This window comes from Nerophis lumbriciformis, linkage group LG19 (genome assembly GCF_033978685.3).
Source record: "Nerophis lumbriciformis linkage group LG19, RoL_Nlum_v2.1, whole genome shotgun sequence".
Lineage (NCBI taxonomy): Eukaryota > Metazoa > Chordata > Actinopteri > Syngnathiformes > Syngnathidae > Nerophis > Nerophis lumbriciformis.
The window spans coordinates 32588685-32607895 of record NC_084566.2 but is presented as its reverse complement, the minus strand read 5'-3'; the positions used below and the strand labels follow the sequence as shown (position 1 = coordinate 32607895).

General features: G+C 39.0%; 1 protein-coding gene across 1 annotated transcript in view; it reads right to left on the bottom strand.

Moving 5' to 3' along the window:
• Nucleotides 1-5590: 5590 nt before the first annotated feature.
• rab31 (RAB31, member RAS oncogene family) overlaps nt 5591-19211 on the bottom strand; it is a 33467-nt gene continuing 19846 nt past the window's right edge. The window contains exons 5-7 of the mRNA XM_061978907.2: nt 16071-16177; nt 15862-15971; nt 5591-8731 (exon numbers count right to left, since the gene is read on the bottom strand). Of these exons, the coding sequence (XP_061834891.1) occupies nt 8634-8731; nt 15862-15971; nt 16071-16177 (315 nt within the window). The 3' untranslated portion in view covers nt 5591-8633. The remainder of the gene's footprint in view (nt 8732-15861; nt 15972-16070; nt 16178-19211) is intronic.

The following is a 19211-nucleotide window of genomic DNA, read 5'->3' as shown; positions in this document are numbered from 1 at the left end:
TTAATAATGACTGAATTAATTAATTAATTACATATTACAAAACTGTTGTATACTAATTCATAGATGTTATTTTATTACATAAAAAAGTCAGTAAATGATTCTATATATTTGTAAACGCTTTGAAGTGGGAAAGGGGTAGGATTAAATAAGCTTTGCTTCTTCCTACTCCTTTTCGGGCATGATGTAAAATGAAATGATATGAAATTGTGTGATGTATTATGATGTAAGTGTGTTCATGTTCCAAATAAACTAAAGAAAGAAAGAAATGTCCCTGAGGAATGTAAGGTGGGAGTACTGTAATTACCTAACGTTACATTATTATTTTCCATAACAATTTAGCCCCCTCCACAATATTAACCCGACGTTAAAACAGAACTAGCTATTTATTGATTAGCAATTGCCGAATCATGTAACATTAGCTTAATGCTAAAAAGTCAGGTTACTATCACATTCTGTAACAGACAAATAATTTCATGTAGGCTAACGTTACCTACCTGCTAACTCTGTCTTTTCTCGTTTCTCCTCCTCTTCTTTTCTCTTTTTTCTTCCCTGGGCACCTGACAGTTTTGGCCGTTTTGACATCTTGTGTTGATTTTTTGATGTGGTGACGTCCAAAAAGAGTCATGATACGGGAAGGGAGGGGGCGCACCGTGCGGGGGGAGGAGGGGGGACGTAATGTTGTAGCAAATAATATTTCTATTAAATAGGCTTTTCTTTGCATTTTAATTAACGTGAGATTATTTTTTGTATTTAGAAATAATAGTAACAACTTTTTTTTTTTTTTTCCTCCAACATTTGTGGCACTGGCATGGCGCCCCCTGATGGACAGCGCCCTTAGCATTTGCCTATACGGCCTATGCCACGGGCCGGCCCTGGTTTACGGACTGTATCCCTTGCAGACTGTATTGATATATATTGATATATAATGTAGGAAGCAGAATATTAATAACAGAAAGAAACAACCCTTTTGTGTGTATGAGTGTAAATGGGGGAGGGAGGTTTTTTGGGTTGGTGTACTAATTGTAAGTGTATCTTGTGTTTTTTATGTTGATTTAATTAAAAAATATATATATATAAAAAAACAAAAAACGATACCGATAATAAAAAACGATACCGATCATTTCCGATATTATATTTTAAAGCATTTATCGGACATCTCTACTTCTTACATTACCTTAAATCAGTGATGCACTGCTGTCAGGGGAGGCATGTGAGGCAGTGCCTCACCTTGCCACCAGGGGGCGGGTAGGGGTAAAAGGCTTAACCATTAGATTAGGGGTGTGGGAAAAAATCGATTTGAATTCGAATCGCGATTCTCACGTTGTGCGATTCAGAATCGATTCTCTTTTTTTTTTAAATCAATTTATTTTTTAATTAATCAATCCAACAAAACAATACACAGCAATACCATAACAATGCAATCCAATTCCAAAACCAAACCCGACCCAGCAACAGTCAAAACCAGGGCCGGCCGTGGCATAGGCCGTATAGGCAAATGCTAAGGGCGCCGTCCATCAGGGGGCGCCACGCCAGTGCCACAAATGTTGGAGAAAAGAAAAAAAAAAAGAAAGTTGGTACTATTATTTCTAAATACAAAAAATAATCCCACGTTAATTAAAATGCAAAGTAAAGCCTATTTAATAGAAATATTATTTGTTACAACATTACGCCCCCCCCCCCCCCCCCGCACGGTGCGCCCCCTCCCTTCCCGTATCGTGACTCTTTTTGGACGTCACCACATCAAAAAATCAACACAAGATGCCAAAACTGTCAGGTGCCCAGGGAAGAAAAAAGAGAAAAGAAGAGGAGGAGAAACGAGAAAAGACAGAGTTAGCAGGTAGGTAACGTTAGCCTACATGAAATTATTTGTCTGTTACAGAATGTGATAGTAACCTGGCTTTTTAGCATTAAGCTAATGTTACATGATTCGGCAATTGCTAATCAATAAATAGCTAGTTCTGTTTTAACGTCGGGTTAATATTGTGGAGGGTGCTAAATTGTTATGGAAAATAATAATGTAACGTTAGGTAATTACAGTACTCCCACCTTACATTCCTCAGGGACATTTCTTTCTTTCTTTAGTTTATTTGGAACATGAACACACTTACATCATAATACATCACACAATTTCATATCATTTCATTTTACATCATGCCCGAAAAGGAGTAGGAAGAAGCAAAGCTTATTTAATCCTACCTCTTTCCCACTTCAAAGCGTTTACAAATATATAGAATCATTTACTGACCTTTTTATATAATAAAATAACATCTATGAGTTAGTATACAACAGTTTTGTAATATGTAATTAATTAATTAATTCAGTCATTATTAACATACTGAGATGAAGAATATCTTATTTTCAATAAGGTTGAAAGTATTTCTCATAATTCTTCTTCTTTGTACTCTGTAAGCACTATTATTTTGAACAACCTCTTAAACTGGATCATATCAGTACAATTTTTAACTTTTTCACTTAATCTATTCCATAATTTAATTCCACATACTGATATGCTAAAAGTTCTAAGTGTTGTACATGCATATAAATGTTTGTATTAGGTCTCTCTCAAGCAGGTGTTTTTTGTTTACATTGTTATTGCCTTCTGGTTAGCTAATGTTTGCCCTGCAGGTAATAGTCACTTTTCCACCCCTTTATATATTAGGTATAGTTGTAAGTAAAAAAAAAAGGTCAAAGACAAAGCTATTCGGGTTCTTGTGAGTATATACACTTCACTGCCGATGTGGGGGGGCGCCACCTAAAATCTTGCCTAGGGCGCCAGATTGGTTAGGGCCGGGCCTGTTGATATATAATGTAGGAAGCAGAATATTAATAACAGAAAGAAACAACCCTTTTGTGTGAATGAGTGTGAATGGGGGAGGGAGGTTTTTTGGGTTGGTGTACTAATTGTAAGTGTATCTTGTGTTTTTTATGTTGATTTAATAAAAAAAAAATATATATATATAAAAAATAAAAAAAAACGATACCGATAATAAAAAACGATACCGATCATTTCCGATATTATATTTTAAAGCATTTATCGGACATCTCTACTTCTTACATTGCCTTAAATCAGTGACGTGCTGTCAGGGGAGGCATGTGAGGCAGTGCCTCACCTTGCCACCAGGGGGCGGTAAAAGGCTTAACCATGAGATTAGGGGTGTGGGAAAAAATCGATTTGAATTCGAATCGCGATTCTCACGTTGTGCGATTCAGAATCGATTCTCATTTTTTTTAAATCAATTTATTTTTTATTGTATTGTTATTATTTTTTAATTAATCAATCCAACAAAACAATACACAGCAATACCATAACAATGCAATCCAATTCCAAAACCAAACCCGCAACAGTCAAAACTGCAATAAACAGAGCAATTGAGAGGAGACACAAACACGACACAGAACAATCCAAAAGTAGTGAAACAAAAATGTATATTATCAACAACAGTATCAATTAGGGGTGTCCGATAATGGCTTTTTTGCCGATATCAGATATTCCGATATTGTCCAACTCTTGATTACTGATACCGATATCAACCGATACCGATACATACAGTCGTGGAATTAACACATTATTATGCCTAATTTGGACAACCAGGTATGGTGAAGATAAGGTCCTTTTTTAAAAATAAATAAATAAATAAAATAAGATAAATAAATTAAAAACATTTTCTTGAATCAAAAAGAAAGTAAAACAATATAAAAACAGTTACATAGAAACTAGTAATTAATGAAAATGAGTAAAATTAACTGTTACAGGTTAGTACTATTAGTGGACCAGCAGCACGCACAATCATGTGTGCTTACGGACTGTATCCCTTGCAGACTGTATTGATATATATTGATATATAATGTAGGAACCAGAATATTAATAACAGAAAGAAACAACCCTTTTGTGTGAATGAGTGTGGGGAGGGAGATTCTTTGGGTTGGTGCACTAATTGTAAGTGTATCTTGTGTTTTTTATGTTGATTTAATAAAAATAAAAAAAATAAAAAACGATACCGATAATTAAAAAAAAACCGATACCGATAATTTCCGATATTACATTTTAAAGCATTTATCGGACATCTCTACTTCTTACCTTACCTTAAATCAGTGACGTGCTGTCAGGGGAGGCACGTGAGGCAGTGCCTCACCTTGCCACCAGGGGGCGGGGGGGCGGGAGGGGTAAAAGGCTTAACCATTAGGGGTGTGGGGAAAAATCGATTCGAATTCAAATCGCAATTCTCACGTTGTGCGATTCGGAATCGATTCTCATTTTTCAAAAATTGATTTTTTTTTTTTAATTATTAATTTTAATTTTAATTTTAATTTTTTTTAATTAATCAATCCAACAAAACAATACACAGCAATACCATAACAATGCAATCCAATTCCAAAACCAAAGCCGACCCAGCAACACTCAGAACTGCAATAAACAGAGCAATTGAGAGGAGACACAAACACGACACAGAACAAACCAAAAGTAGTGAAACAAAAATGAATATTATCAACAACAGTATCAATATTAGTGACAATTTCAACAGCAGTGATTAAAAATCCCTCATTGACATTATCATTAGACATTTATAAAAAAAAAAAAAAAAAGAAGAATAGTGTCACAGTGGCTTACACTTGCATCACATCTCATAAGCTTGACAACACACTGTGTCCAATATTTTCACAAAGATAAAATAAGTCATATTTATGGTTCATTTAATAGTTAAAACAAATATACATTATTGCAATCAGTTGATAAAACATTGTCCTTTACAATTATAAAAGCTTTTTACAAAAATCTACTACTCTGCTTGCATGTCAGCAGACTGGGGTAGATCCTGCTAAAAAAAAGGCTTAAAAACCCTTCGTTTTATAAAAAATAAAATAAAATAAAAAATAAATTAAAAAATGGCTTTTTTTTTAGATATATGCATATTAGTTTTAGATATTTGGCTGTTCTAGTTTTTATTTTTTTTATTTTTTAATACACTAGCACTTTGAGGTTGTTTACTCAATGTGAAGATTTTATCATTATCTTTTTATTTGAATTTATTTTTTTAACACACTGTAGCACTTTGAGGTTGATTACTCAATGTGAAGATTTTATTATTATCTTTTTATTTTTATTTAATACACTGTAGCACTTTGAGGTTGTTTACTCAATGTAAAGTGCTTTCTACAAATAAAATATATTATTATTATTATTTCACGGCACACTAGTGGTTGAAAAACACTGCGCTTAAATGACGACAACCCTCATAAAAATGGATTGAAAATGATCAACTACTAGGTAATGCTAAAGGACAAAACAACAAATACTTTTTTTTGAAGTAGTTAAGGTTACACTGAGGTTTGGGTATGACGTCTGGGTAAATGTTAGTCCGAGTCCTGACCTTTAGCTACCCAGTCAGTCGCAAGGATGTGGAGCACAGACCTCCGCCAAGGCCCTGCAACAATCCCACTTTGGACACAATTTTGTCAGGAAGACAACATTCACTGTTCACTATGAACCCACAGTGCCTCCTCATCTGGCCCAAGGAAACCAATGAAGCAGATTCGACGTAATCCTGTTAATTAAAGGAACACTACACTGATGATAAAACACAAACTGATAGAATAATCACAATTTTATTACATTGATTAATTACATAAAGAAGTTACACAGGATACAAGAACAGCATGCATGATTCTTGACAGAAAAAAAGGCACTTTTGTATAGCGATGAATGTAAAGTCATTTAGTCCTTTACCAGGTTACGTGCAGCTCCGCTCCCACCTGATTGGTGCCCACCTGCCTGCCTGGTGGTATCCCCTTGTAAGATCAATTAGTTTCAGCATCTATGAGATAAGAGCGTGATCAAATGTGGCCAGAGGACGCAGGATTGCTGCAAAAACCTCCCTCATATATACAGTAACACGTTAGTTTACAACAGGGATGTCAAACTCATTTTAGATCGGGGGGGCCACATGGGAGAAGAATCTACTCCCAAATGGACCGGACTGGTAAAATCACGGCACGATAACTTAAAAACGAAGACAACTTCAGATTGTTTTCTTTGTTTAAAAATAGAACAAGCTCATTCTGAAATTGTACAAATCACACTGCAAAAAGTCAGTGTTCAAAAACAAGAAAAAAAATATACAAAAATGAGGGGTATTTTATTTGAACTAAGCAAAATTATCTGCCAATAGAACAAGAAAATTCGGCTTGTCAAGACTTTCCAAAACAAGTCAAATTAGCTAACCTCAATGAACCCAAAAATACCTTAAAATAAGTATATTCTCACTAATAACAAGTGCACTTTTCTTGGTAGAAAAAAAAAATGTGGAAAAATATTCTTAAATGAAGTAAATGCTAGTGCCATTATCTTGACATAATGATATGCGCTCGGCATCATGATATTTTTTTCATGCTTGAAGTAAGAAATTATTACTTTAAAAAAGTAGTTTTATACTTGTGAGTGTTGATGACACAGTTGATATTCTAGTTTCAAGCATGTTTTACTCAATATAGGTCATCAAATCTCAGCAACAAGCTGTAATATCTTACTAAGATTATTTAGGACCAAAACACTTAAAACAAGTAAAACACTCCAACATAAAATCTGCTTAGTGAGAAGAATGATCTTATCAGACAGAAAATAAGCAAATATCATCCTTATTTGAGATATTTAATCTTACTTAGATTTCAGTTTTTGCAGAGCATAATGTTGTTGTTTTTTTGTTTTTGCTTACAATTACCTGTTGCGGTTAATAGTACATATGCTTTATTTGTCGTTATTTATACTTTCTGAATAAATTATGTGATAATGTTAATCAGTCAACTCATTGGTGTTCATTTTCAATCTATCAAGATAAGAGATGTCCGATAATGGCTTTTTTGCCGATATCCGATTTGTCCAACTCTCAATTACCGATTCCGATATCAACTGATACCGATATATACAGTCGTGGAATTAACACATTATTATGCCTAATTTTTTTCTGGATGCATTAAACAATGTAACAAGGTTTTCCAAAAATAAATCAACTCAAGTTATGGAAAAAAATGCCAACATGGCACTGCCATATTTATCATTGAAGTCACAAAGTGCATTATTTTTTTTTAACATGCCTCAAAACAGAAGCTTGGAATTTGGGACATGCTCTCCCTGAGAGAGCATGAGGAGATTGAGGTGGGGGTGTAGGAGGTAGCGGGGGAGGGGTATATTGTAGCGTCCAAGAAGAGTTAGTGCTGCGAGGGGTTCTGGGTATTTGTTCTGTTGTGTTTATGTTGTGTTACGGTGTGGATGTTCTCCCGAAATGTGTTTGTCATTCTTGTTTGGTGTGGGTTCACAGTGTGGCGCATATTTGTAACAGTGTTAAAGTTGTTTATACGGCCACCCTCAGTGTGACCTGTATGGCTGTTGACCAAGTATGCTTGGCATTCACTTGTGTGTGTGTGAAAAGCCGTAGATATTATGTGACTGGGCCGGCATGCAAAGGAAGTGTCTTTAAGGTTTATTGGCGCTCTGTACTTCTCCCTACGTCCGTGTACACAGCGGCGTTTTAAAAAGTCATAAATTTTACTTTTTGAAACAGATATCGTTAATTTCCGATATCACATTTTGAAGCATTTATTTCGATATTATCGGACATCTCTAATCAAGATAAAATTATATCAAAATCAAATTAAAGGATGTTATTTATGTAGTTTGATTTTTGTACATATGTAGCATAATCTACAAAGATACAAAGAATTGCTATTGCGACATCCAGTGGACACATTGAGAACAGCTGGTTCTTTCATTAAAAAAAATTCAGGTTCATTTTTATATTTAGCAAACTTATCCGAGTCTGTAAATTAGTTTGCTTATTGATGATTTTTGTTAGGTTTTGTATTGTGTAGTTATATTTGTATGGTGATTATTATTATTTTTTTATTGATGCTTTTATTTTTTTCTGTTATAATTATATGTTTTACTTGTAATTGTATTGAGTTTGTGGACCCCAGGAAGACTAGTGGGTTGTTGTGGCAACCAGCTAATGGAGATCCTTAATAAAAATCAAATCAAATCAAATCCCGCGGGCCGGATAACACCTGTTTGCGGGCCTGATCCAGCCCTCGGGCCGCACGTTCGACACCCCTGTTTTATGACACTAAAACACTTTCTACATGCTTAATCGTACAAAAAAAGTAGAATGCAGAACACTTGTTGGGTAACAACACATGGAAAGACGCACATCGTCCCTGTGGTGAAAACACAAGGCAAATGAGTCAATGTAAACAATTCTATTAGGTGAAGGCTTACAGTGTTTTAGCAGGGGGGCGCTATACTGTAACCACCATGACAGTTATTGTGAGCAGCATTGCAGTTGATAAAACCCTTAAAAACAGCAAATTAGTGGAATAAAAGGCTGCACCTGTGCTACATTCTGTACAAATAAAAGTGGAATTAGGATGAAAACTGCTACCGTTTAAGAGCCACTGTGCTTTGAGGGAAGGGAAAAGTGGTGTAAGAATTCCATCCATCTATCCATTTTCTACCACTTTTTCCTTTCTACATAATAAGCTCTGGACTTTACCGTACAGACTGGGGTTGCAATTCAGCCTCACGCCACCAGAGGACGGCATTTGAGAAATACTGAAACTGGAAGTTTTTGTTCACCGCACCACTACTAGCAACACTTTCTGCTGGACAGAGCGGGCTGCCGGGTCAGTTTGAAAGACTCGTTGATCTCCATGTCGGGGTTTTCCAGCGGCGGAATCTGTTTGCCTGGAATAAAAGAGCCCAAATTTAACCCAACTGAACAGTGAAACTTTTTTATTTTACAGTGGAACTTTATTGGAGTTTTGCATTTTCTATTATCACATTTTTCAAATCAGGGTGACACATTTATCCATCCATCCATTTTCTACCGCTTGTCCCTTTTGGGGTCGCGGGGGGGTGCTGGAGCCTATCTCAGCTACAATCGGGCGGAAGGCAGCGTACACCATACTTGCCAACCCTCCCGATTTTCCCGGGAGACTCCCGAATTTCGGTGCCCCCTCCCGAAAATCTCCCGGGGCAACCATTCTCCCGAATTTCTCCCGATTTCCACCCGGACAACAATATTGGGGGCGTGCCTTAAAGCATACTTGCCAACCTTGAGACCTCCAATTTCGGGAGGTGGGGGGTGTCGGGGGTGGGGCGGGGGCGTGGTTGGGGGCGTGGTTAAGAGGGGAGGAGTATATTTACAGCTAGAATTAACCAAGTCAAGTATTTCATATATATACATATAAGAAATACTTGACTTTCAGTTAATTCTAGCTCTATACATATATATATATATATATAGATGTATAGATATATAGATATAAATAAGAGAAATATTTGAATTTCAGTGTTCATTTATCTACACATATACACACACACATAACACTCATCTACTCATTGTTGAGTTAAGGGTTGAATTGTCCATCCTTGTTCTATTCTGTCACTATTTTTCTAACCATGCTGAACACCCTCTCTGATGATGCATTCTGCTTCGTCTCCTTGTTGTGTGCGCAGTTGTGCACTGCACTCTCTAAAAGCCGTAGATGTTAATGTCACATATGCATGAACAGTAGGTGGCAGTATTGTCCTGTTTAAGAGTGTCACAACATTGCTGTTTACGGCAGACGAAAACATGACTGCTGTAGTTGTGTGTTGTTGCCGCGCTGCGAGAACGTTAATGAAACTGCCTAACAATAAACCCACATAAGAAACCAAGAACTCGCCCTCGATCATTCTACAGTTATAACATGATTGGGCAGGCACACTGTTTATATTGGTTTTCGGGTGAGGCGCTGAATTTCGGGAGTCTCCCGGAAAATCCGGGAGGGTTGGCAAGTATGCCTTAAAGGCACTGCCTTTAGCGTCCTCTAGATCAGTGTGCCCCAACCACCGGTCCGTGGATCGATTGGTACCGGGCCGCACAAGAAAAAAAAAAAAAAAAAGAAAAACATTTTTATTTTTATTTTTATTAAATCAACATAAAAACACAAGATACACTTACAATTAGTGCACAAACCCAAAAAACCTTCCTCCCCCATTTACACTCATTCACACAAAAGGGTTGTTTCTTTCTGTTATTAATATTCTGGGTCGTACATTATATATCAATATATATCAATACAGTCTGCAGGGATACAGTCCGTAAGCACACATGATTGTATTTTTTTATGACAAAAAAAAATAAAAAATAATACCATACACCCCCCCCGGTTCGTGGTAAAAATTTTCAAGCGTTGACCTGGACCGCGGTTACAAGAACGTTGGGGACCACTGCTCTAGATAGATAGTACTTTATTGATTCCTTCAGGAGAGTTCCCTCAGGAAAATTAAAATACAACCTCTCATCACGTCCATTTTTCCTCCATCCAAACAGCGTGCCGGCCCAGTCACATAATATATGCGGCTTTTACACACACATAAGTGAATGCAACGCATACTTGATCAACAGCCATACAGGTCACGCTGAGGGTGGCCGTATAAACAACTTTAACACTGTTACAAATATCCGCCACACTGTGAACCCACACCAAATAAGAATGACAAACACATTTCGGGAGAACATCCGCATCTTAACACAACAGAGCCACCTCAACCAAGCCCCCCCCCACCCAATCTCGGAGGTCTCAAGTTTGGGAAGTATGGGGTACACCCTGGACAAGTCGCCACCTCATCGCAGGGCCAACACAGATAGACAGACAACATTCACATTCACACTCACACACTAGGGCCAATTTAGTGTTGCCAATCAACCTATCCCCAGGTGCATGTCTTTGGAGGTGGGAGGAAGCCGGAGTACCCGGAGGGAACCCACGCAGTCACGGGGAGAACATGCAGACTCCACACAGAAAGATACCGAGCCCGGGATTGGACACATGACTACTCAGGACCTTCGTATTGTGAGGCACATGCACTAACCCCTGGTTCACCGTGCTGCATGTCTGTGTTATTGGTATTTAAAAATATATATATTTATACTTTATATATATATATATATATATATATATATATATATTTTTTTTTTTTTTTTTATTTTTTTTTTAATATATGCTTTGCTCTCTTTTTCAATTGTTGCTGTTTATTGTACAACACAGGCTGCACGATATTCTGCCCTCCCTGAATGTTGGAATTTAGTTTGCCAAATATGTAGACAGCTCATGAAGTCACTGCAAAACTAAGCACACAAAGGAAAGTACACGGATATACATATGTAGTGCACATGCAGGAACGAGTCACATTATATTATTAATAGTTTAGAAAAAAAAACAAAAAAAACAATACAATTACACAGGATGAATGTTGGCTCTAATGCCGTTAGCTTAATGCTAATGTACAATGGGCCAGCTCATTGACAGGCTAACGGAAATGAGCAGAATGAACATGTACATTCATCCATTTCCGATACCGCTTTTCCTCAGAAGAGCCGGCGGAGGTAAGCTGGAGCCTATCCCAGCTGACTTCGGGCGAGAGGCGGGGATCACCCGAGACTGGTCGCCAGCCAATCGCAGGGCACATACATAGACAAACAATCATTCACACTCATGTTCATACCTGTGGACAATTTATGAAGCTAACATGCATGGAATGTGGGAGAAAGCCAGAGTACCTGAAAAAAACCCACACGCTCAGGAGAACATGGACACTCTACACACAGATGTCTAAACGGAGGTCCAAAAACACACACGCTGATGTGCGTGTCAGATGCACGTTATACAAAATAAAGCATAGAGGAACATTTTTATAATATTGGATATGTTTTTCAAACAAATTATGGCCAACTAGGTGTAAATAATAGACTGTAGATTATATATCCATTCATACATGTAGAGGAAAAACTGTCTTATTTTCTGACACACGGTAAATCTTTCTTAATGTATTTTTTTCATTTTATTTCAGGTCTTTTGTTTTATTTGGAGCGAACATCTCTTATTGTATTTATTTTTGATCTATGCACTAACCTCTGTTCCACTATGCCAGGGGTCGGCAACCCGCGGCTCCGGAGCCGCATGCGGCTCTTTGATCACTCTGATGAGGCTCAACTGTATACTTGCTGAACCCCCCGATTTTCCCGGGAGACATCCGGATTTCAGTGCCTCTCGCAGTTAACTCCCAATAACAATAATAGTAAAGGTGTGCCATGATGGTACAGCATTTAGCACCCCCTACAACCTTTACAAACAGCGTACCAGCCCAGCCTTTTGTTTTATGCATCTTTTGCTTGCACACGTAAGTGACAGCAAGGCATACTTGGTCAACAGCCACACAGGTTACACTGACGGTGGCCATATAAAACAACTTTAACACTCTTACTAATAATGCGCCACACTTTGAACCAAAACCAAACAAGAATGACAAACACATTTCGGGAGAACATCTGCACCTTAACACAACATAAACACAACAGGACAAATACCCAGAATCCCATGCAGCCCTGACTCTTCCGGGCTACATTATACACCCCTGCTACCACCAAACCCCGCCCCCACCCCAACCCTGCTCCCTCACACATCAATACCCCCCCCTGTGCGTCGGTAGCGGGGTGTATAATGTAGCCCGTAAGAGTTAGGGCTGCATGGGATTCTGGGTATTTGTTCTGTTGTGTTTATGTTGTGTTACGGTGCAGATGTTCTCCCGAAATGTGTTTGTCATTCTTGTTTGGTGTGGGTTCACAGTGTTGCGCATTATTAGTAAGAGTGTTAAAGTTTTTTATACCGCCACCGTCAGTGTAACCTGTGTGGTTGTTGACCAAGTATGCCTTGCTGTCACTTACGTGAGCAAGCAGAAGCCCCATACACCGTGTGGCTGGGCCGGCACGCTGGTTTGCGCTAAATGCTGTGCCATCACGGCATGTTCGAGAGCACAGTTGCCCAGAAATTAGTAGTCTGTCGGAAAGATCGGGAGGGTTGACAATTATGACGCTGTCAAGCGCCATTCATATATAAAACCCGCGGGCTGCACTAACATTCAATTTGCGTATTAAGGTGTGGGCCGCGTGTCTGAGACTCTTGGTTAATACATAGAAGTGATGGGATCGGCAGTTCTTTTGACTGTACTGAATCACTAGAATCAGTTCCTTAAACTGATTCGTTCAAAAAATTTGTTCACCGAATCATCGAATCACTTCTGCAGCAGCAGTTCTGTGGGCAGGTCGGCGAATCATGAGTCAGTCAGTAACAGCTTCCCCAGCGGCAGATCTCGGTGTGTGTCAGTTCGCGAACGACACAAGCCCTCAGCACCCAATGAACGACACGCACAGTGACTGAACGAGAGCCTCAATGTGACGTCCTCCTCCGCGACACAGTCAGTTCTCTGTGTCAGTAGGTTCGCGAGTCCTGTTGTTAAATATGTTTTATTGCACTGAAATGAAAATAAAAAATAAATAAAAGTGGGAAATAAAAAAAATAGTTATAGCCTACTAAAATGCTTGAAATCAACAGTTAAATAAATAGGCCTCGTTTGTTTAGTGCAAAAACAATTATTAAATTAAGAAACCCTTAACAAATGCCAACATAAAAACTAAATGTTCTGTAGCAAAGAAAATGTAAACTTAAATATGCAAACAAAAAGAAAATAAATACCTTCAAAATAAAACAAATAAATTAAGAGCCAGAAATGCCAACATAAAAACTAAATGTTCTGTAGCCTACGTTTAAAAATATAACAAAGAAAATATTAACTTAAATGTGCAAACAAAAAGAAAATAAATAGGCTACCTTAAATAAAACAAAACAAATCTTAAACCAAGTGCCAGAAAAGCCAACATTAAAACTAAAATTTCTGTAGCTTTCATTTAAAAATATAAAAATGGAAATATTAACTTAAATATGCGGGCTTCACGGTGGAAAAGGGGTTAGTGCATCTTCCTCACAATACGAAGGTCCGGAGTAGTCTTGGGTTCAATCCCGGACTCGGGATCTTTCTGTGTGGAGTTTGCATGTTCTCCCCGTGACTGCGTGGGTTCCCTCCGGGTACTCCGGCTTCCTCCCACCTCCAAAGACATGCACCTGGGGATAAGTTGATTGGCAACACTAAATTGGCCCTAGTGTGTGGATGTGAGTGTGAATGTTGTCTGTCTATCTGTGTTGGCCCTGCGATGAGGTGGCGACTTGTCCAGGGTGTACCCCGCCTTCCGCCCGATTGTAGCTGAGATAGGCTCCAGCGCCCCCCGCGACCCCAAAGGGAATAAGCGGTAGAAAATGGATGGATGGATGGAACTTAAATATGCAATAAAAAAGAAAATAAATTGCTTAAATAATATAAAAATCAAGATAAATAATAGCCTATGTATATGTACATACATTAGTTATTATTTTTTATTTGAAATCTTCTCAAACAGCCTGCCCTACACTTTACCCCCCGCCCCTCCCCCTCGCGTCGCTGCTGCTCAGCCTTGCCCTGCACTGACTTTCTTTCTGTCTCCTCTACTCTCATAACTTTATGTGTTGAGATAATGGGGACGGGGCGCGTGTGTGTGTTTGTTTTCATGTGGCTTGAGTCAACATTAGCCGTTAGCTTGGAGAATGATTGGAGAACGGATGCCAATGGCATGAAACATATGCCCACGACGGAAGGAGAATCACTCGCGGCATTGGGGCAAGCAGAGCAGAGAGCGAGAGCGTTGTCGTTCACTGAGTGATTCATGTCGTTAATCCGCGGTGAACGAATCGTTCGCTCAGTCCCTCCCCCCGCCCCCATGATGAGTAGCTGGCTGCGTCGTTCGCCAACGTCACAGAATGCGCCAGTTCCACTCATACCGGCATGGTCGCGGCGGAGCTCAACTGAACTGAGAAAGGAACGAATCAGTTCATGAAGTGATTCGGTTCAGTACGTTCACTCAAAAGATTCGTTCGTTCGACCGAATCGTTCGCGAACGACACAACATTAATACATAGCACAAAGCAAAAAAACAACTTTGTATGCAGTGTTATTTCATTTTAAATTTCAAAAGATTTTTGTGGCTCCTATTGTTTTCTTTAATTCGTGAAACTGGTCAAAATGGCTCTTTGACTGGTAAAGGTTGCCGACCCCTGCACTATGCTAACCAACTTTTTATAGTATCTTTTAATTGTATTACATTTTTTATAATTTAGAGTAAAACTTTATTGGATGTTTTGATTTCATTTTATTATATTACATTTTCTAAATTTACAGTACAACTTTATTATTGTATTTTTAATTTAATTTAATTATTTTATATTTATAATATATATTTACAATGGAATTTGCGTATGTTTTTTCTTTTCATTTCATATTATTTTTTGTAAACTTTCTTTAATTTTTTTTTCTCATTCTAATTCAGAAAAAATAAATAAAATCTATTACCGGTACCTATATCAGCAGAAAATTAAAAAGTTAAAAGTTGTTAACACAAAAGATGGTCCAACGGTAAAAAAAAACTAACTGATCTCCCTAACTTTGCCTACTAGTCTGTATTTTTGCATATTTGTGTACAGTACAATTTAGTAATGGCAAAAAAAACAGGTTTCACTAAACGCATCACTCATAACGAGGCACGCTAATAACAATGGCCATTTCTAATCATTGATTGATTGATTGAAACTTTTATTAGTAGATTGCACAGAACAGTACATATTCTGTACAATTGACCACTAAATGGTAACACCCCAATAAGTTTTTCAACTTGTTTAAGTCGGGGTCCACGTTAATCAACTCATGTGTACTCAAATGTTGCCACGACCAGAGACTAGAAATATTTTTTGCCGGTGGAAACACATCTATTGTGAGCACGTGTGTGTGGATCAAAGTCGACACAGAGGGGTGGAGAAGGAGATCAATAGCTACAGTAAATTGTTGCTAATTAATGTGTGACATTGTGTTTCCTGCGTGCACAAATACTAGGTCAGGAAACCTACTGATTTTCTGGAAGAGCTCCTCCACGTTGACAGCGTTCCTGGCGCTCGTCTCGATGAAGATGGCAGCGATTGATTCGGCAAACTCCTTGGCCTCCTTCATGGGTACTTCCCTAAAAGAATCAGCACAACGACAATGACGGTCTTGTTTTGTTACGTAGCAACAACAGTGTTTGTTTCATTAGCAATGTCAAATGTACAAAGTGTGATACCTGATGTCTCCTAAATCGTTCTTGTTCCCTGCTATGGCGACAACAATGTCCTCAGGCCCGTGCTCCTTCAGTTCCTTCACCCACTTCTTCAGTGTCTGGAACGAGTCCTGCACAACACCACACATTTTATTTTTTTTTACCTCCAATACAGATTTTCATTCACATTATTAGGATGTTTCTTTGACAGAATTAGTACCATTACTACGTTAGGTCCATTACAAGCAGAGATGGGTAGTGAATTCAGTACTTTTATGTGCCTCGACCAAATTCTATTGATACTACCGTGTATCGATTCACATAAAATCAAACAGTGCCATATTTCGATGTTGCACGTGATGTCATGTCCTGTTGCTGACTCCGCCGGCTCAAGCACTTGGCAGGCAAACAAGCCCTCAAGCAGCCCTCGAGCAGACTCAGTCAGACTGCCTTTGGGTAATAATTAGAGATGTCCGATAATGGCTTTTGTGCCGATATCCGATATTCCAATATTGTCCAACTCTTAATTGCCAATTCCGATATCAACCGATACCGATATATACAGTCGTGGATTTAACACATTATTCTGCCTAATTTTGTTGTAATCCCCCGCTGGATGCATTAAACAATGTAATAAGGTTTTCCAAAATAAATCAACTCAAGTTATGGAGAAAAAAATGCCAACATGGCACTGCCATATTTATTATTGAAGTCACAAAGTGCATTATTTTTTTTAACATGCCTCAAAACAGCAGCCTGGAATTTGGGACATGCTCTCCCTGAGAGAGCATGAGGAGGTTGAGGTGGGTGGGGTGGGGTGGGGGGGGTGTATATAGTAGCGTCCAAGAAGAGTTAGTGCTGCAAGGGGTTCTGGGTATTTGTTCTGTAATCTCCCGAAATGTGTTTGTCATTCTTGTTTGGTGTGGGTTCACAGTGTGGCGCATATTTGTAACAGTGTTAAAGTTGTTTATATGGCCACCCTCTGTGTGACCTGTATGGCTTTTGACCAAGTATGCATTGCATTCACTTGTGTGTGTAAAAAGCCGTAGATATTATGTGACTGGGCCGGCACGCAAAAGGCAGTGCCTTTAAGGCACGCCCCCAATATTGTTGTGTTTGGTGGAAAATCGGGAGAAATTCGGGAGAATGGTTGCCCCGGGAGATTTTCGGGAGGTGCACTGGAATTCGGGAGTCTCTCGGGAAAATGGGGAGGGTTGGCAAGTACGACTGGGAGATGAAACTGCTCTGTACTTCTCCCTACGTCCGTGTACCACTCCGTACAACGGCGTTTTAAAAAGTCATAAATTTTACTTTTTGAAACCGATACCGATAATTTCCGATATTACATTTTAAAGCATTTATCGGCAGTCCGATATTATCGGACATCTCCAGTAATAATGCAATTTTACATGCCAACAAAGCAAACAAGCATGCCTGATAAATAAACAATCAAACATAAAGTAAGGCTTCGTTTTTCAAAATGCGCGAGCTCAATCCTAATTTACATTGGATTTGCCAAAAACATGCTTTGGATTAGCATTAGTGATTTTACATGGCGATTTCAACACCTCCAGATGTGTTAATGAAAACCCCAACTAATATGCATGTTACAATCAAACATCCATCCATCCATCCATCCATCCATCTTCTTCCGCTTATCCGAGGTCGGGTCGCGGGGGCAGCAGCCTAAGCAGGGAAGCCCAGACTTCCCTCTCCCCAGCCACTTCGTCCAGCTCCTCCCGGGGGATCCCGAGGCGTTCCCAGGCCAGCCGGGAGACATAGTCTTCCCAGCGTGTCCTGGGTCTTCCCCGTGGCCTCCTACCGGTCGGACGTGCCCTAAACACCTCCCTAGGGAGGCGATCGGGTGGCATCCTGACCAGATGCCCGAACCACCTCATCTGGCTCCTCTCGATGTGGAGGAGCAGCGGCTTTACTTTGAGCTCCCCCCGGATGACAGAGCTTCTCACCCTATCCCTAAGGGAGAGCCCTGCCACCCGGCGGAGGAAACTCATTTCGGCCGCTTGTACCCGTGATCTTGTCCTTTCGGTCATAACCCAAAGCTCATGACCATAGGTGAGGATGGGAACGTAGATCGACCGGTAAATTGAGAGCTTTGCCTTCCGGCTCAGCTCCTTTTTCACCACAACGGATCGATACAGCGTCCGCATTACTGAAGATGCCGCACCGATCCGCCTGTCGATCTCACGATCCACTCTTCCCTCACTCGTGAACAAGACTCCGAGGTACTTGAACTCCTCCACTTGGGGCAGGGTCTCCTCCCCAACCCGAAGATGGCATTCCACCCTTTTCCGGGCGAGAACCATGGACTCGGACTTGGAGGTGCTGATTCTCATCCCAGTCGCTTCACACTCGGCTGCGAACAATCAAACAGATGTTGTGTAATAAGTACTATACCGACAGTAGAAACACTTTGTAGGACTCAACAAACTGACCAGACTGGCACATTCAACTTTCATTCATTTTTTAAATTTATCTCCTTCGTTGATGTGCATTTTTGATCAATAGACAATTAAACTTTAGCAACAAAACACATATTTACACACCTATGCTTGAGAAGGAACAGGATGAAGAAAATCTTATATTTCCTGCCCCCTTCAACATAATAAGTAGTCTTACTTAATGGATAGCCCAGATTCACAAGCATACAAACCGTGAATTTACCATTTACCAAGTTTACCATAAATTGATTAACGTGGACCCCGACTTAAACATGTTGAAAAACTTATTCGGGTGTTACCATTTAGTGGTCAATTGTACAGAATATGTACTGTACTGTGCAATCTACTAATAAAAGTCTCAATCAATCAATCAAAAACCAAACAAATACATCCAAATATAATGAAAACAAACAAAAAACACACACAAAAAAAACACATGTGCAAAACCTCATGAAGTACAAACCGAACAAAAAAAAAAAAATACACCTCACGGGATGATACAAAACAAATACAAAACCAGACAAAAAAATAAGCAAAATAATAAATATAAAGCAAAATGTAAACACTTACGGCTGTCCACATGATCTTATTGTTCTGTCTTTATATATTTTTTTCAATTGGAATATATTTCTACAATCTTTTATCTCATTGTAAAGAGAATTCCATAGTTTAAAGTTGTCCTTGAATACTGATGGCAAACTTAATT